Raw genomic sequence first — 2,824 nt, 5'->3', positions numbered from 1 at the left:
ATAATATTATATATTATTAATTTTTTATCTAATATAACAATCTATAAATAAATTTAATAAAAAACTTTCGAAAAATATAAATATCAATTTGATATAATAAATATTAATAGTATTCATTGTTAAAAAGAAGAATAGTTTAAAAATATTAAAAATATTAGTTTTAAGTATTTATTGAACAATAAAATAACAATATCATTTTTAATATATAATTAATCACAAAAAATAATAGTAAAAATAGGAATTTTATAAAAACAAATATAAATTAATATATATGATATAGATAAATATAAAATAGTTTTCAATCATAATAAATAAATAAATATATGCAACAATTTCTTTAAGATAATTTTTTCTTCTTCTTATATTTATTTTTATTCTTAAATTCATTCATCAAGTGATAATTAAATGAATGATAAATTAGATTTAAAATAGTTATCAAATTTAATAATAAATATATATACTAAAATATTTTAATAAAAAAATTCGTCTATTTTAGGAAAACTACAAATGATCAAAGCATTACATAAATTTAATCATATTAATAATTATAGACTATGAATCTGAAAAAAATATATAAATTAATTAAAACAATTTATTATTATATATAAATAAAATAATTAAAATTCAAATAAAAAAAAATTGATTACCTTATTATGGTGAGAAACAGATCTCTCATGCTTTGTCAAATGACCCTTGGTTCGAAAAGAGACAGCGCAACTTTCACATCTAAATGGTCTCTCGAAGTAATGAATGTTGATATGCAACCGTAACTGACTAGGTTTGCTGAACACTTTATTACAAATTCCGCACACGCTTCTTCCATCCTCAGTCACACTGTAACTACATTCGGTAGATTCAGTTCTTTCATCGTAAATTACTATGTTGTTAATAGTATCAAAGAATAGTGAATGAATCGGAATTTCTTCGAGGAATTAATTAACTTTTAAATTAAATGTTTTCATATTTTTAAAATATTAAAAAATTTTTAAATATTTTTAAAATAGATTTTTATATTATTGAAGTATTTTTTTTCCTATAAAATTTTTGAATTGTGAAAAATGATAATTTTTTATTCTAATTGCCAATATAACTATGCCAGTTTCAACTATGTAACTTAATTTAATATGAATATCTAACAATAATTTTTTGCACTAGAAATCTGGTATATAGTAATATTGTTGTATCATTGTATATATTCTAAAAATATATCATTATGTTTATAATTAAACATAAAGTGTATATATCATATAAAGTGTATATATCAAAATATTGTTTAGAAAATTAATTTTTAATAGTTTTATTTATTAATAAAGTTAATGATATTGTTATGAACATTGAAGGCTATAGCAAAGTTTTATGGGTAAAGAAAATGGTTGATCATTATATCATATATACATTATATTGAAAATACTATACATTAGTATTGAAAATACTAAAAAATGAATCATTTCTATTATTTTATAATTATTAATTAAATTATTATTATATTATATTGTGTATTATACAATTAAGGATCTTGCAGTTTTTAGATATGCTTTTAAATATGCTTATATATACGTAATATGCTTATATATACATAAAAAAAATTCTACATAAAAATTTACAGAATAAACTGCAAATATAAAAAATAATAAAAAAATAAGTACAGATTTTGAATTATTTCGTGAAATAAAAGTACAAATTTGATCTTATTTCTCTTTTGTTTTTAATAAAAAATAACATTTTTAATTAATAAAACAATAAATTATATTTTATTAATTACTGTTAATAAAAAGTAATCTTTTTTTTTATGTAAATCGAAGATATTTTAATTTTGAATTCATAAAAAATAACTTTATAATTCAATGAGTATTATTATGTTAAAATATAATATATTTATTTTATCAATTACTATTTAATATAATAACATAATATGTCAAATCAAAACATTAATTTTTTTTTATTTGAGTAGTTTAAAAGCTTTAATTGTTGAATAATGTAGAACACGAGAACATATATATAGTAAGCAATATAAAGTTTATATTATTAACGTTATTAAAGTTATATTTATTAAGTATTAGAAAAAAAAAATAGTAAAATGTTTTAGTTACTTTAATTTTGTTTTTTTTTTGAAGTTAAATAATACTACAAAATATTGAAAGGAAATAAGAAATATTTATTTTTATATATAATACAATTAAAATATATGATCATTATATTTTCATTTAAAAATTGCTGATCTTTAAATTATAGTATGATTCAAAGAAATCACTGATTAATTTTATTTTCTGAAAATTTTTTAATTTTAGTAATATTATAATTTTCAGAAATGAAATAATTAATCTTGATAAATCAATAAAATAAAATTTTACTGATTATATTTAAACTTATCAAGACTTATTTCATTTCTGAAAATCATAATACACACACACACACACACACACACACACACATTAACCAATTATAAAAACTATATCATTGACCACAATAGTAAAAGTAGATTTAACAATCACTTAATTTTCAATTAAATTAAATTATTTTAATTATTTTAATTAATTTATTTTGATCTTTATTTTAGATACTAGACATTTAAACATAAATATAAGAAAATAATATATTTTATTATTTTTAATATGAATTTCCTCTAATCCATCAACAATATACAACATATCAACATTATTGAAAAATATGTTTTAAATAAATAGTAAATATGTAAATTATTCTATTTATATTAAAAAAAAATATTAAAATATATTTATATATTTTAAATAATATATATTTTATAATAAATATTCTATTGTAAAAATTTAAAAAATATTTTCTGCATTTAAAAAAAAATATATAG

At 16.3% G+C, this 2,824-nt stretch overlaps 1 protein-coding gene across 1 annotated transcript in view; it reads right to left on the bottom strand.

Moving 5' to 3' along the window:
- The window catches only part of LOC102673129, a 16,432-nt gene that overhangs the window by 2,540 nt on the left and 11,068 nt on the right, over positions 1 to 2,824 (bottom strand). The window contains exon 5 of the mRNA XM_006624787.2: positions 648 to 840. Within this exon, the coding sequence (XP_006624850.1) occupies positions 648 to 840 (193 nt within the window). The remainder of the gene's footprint in view (positions 1 to 647; positions 841 to 2,824) is intronic.

Source organism: Apis dorsata, unplaced genomic scaffold (genome assembly GCF_000469605.1).
Source record: "Apis dorsata unplaced genomic scaffold, Apis dorsata 1.3 scaffold_1123, whole genome shotgun sequence".
NCBI lineage: Eukaryota > Metazoa > Arthropoda > Insecta > Hymenoptera > Apidae > Apis > Apis dorsata.
This window is presented reverse-complemented; position numbering and strand designations above follow the sequence as displayed.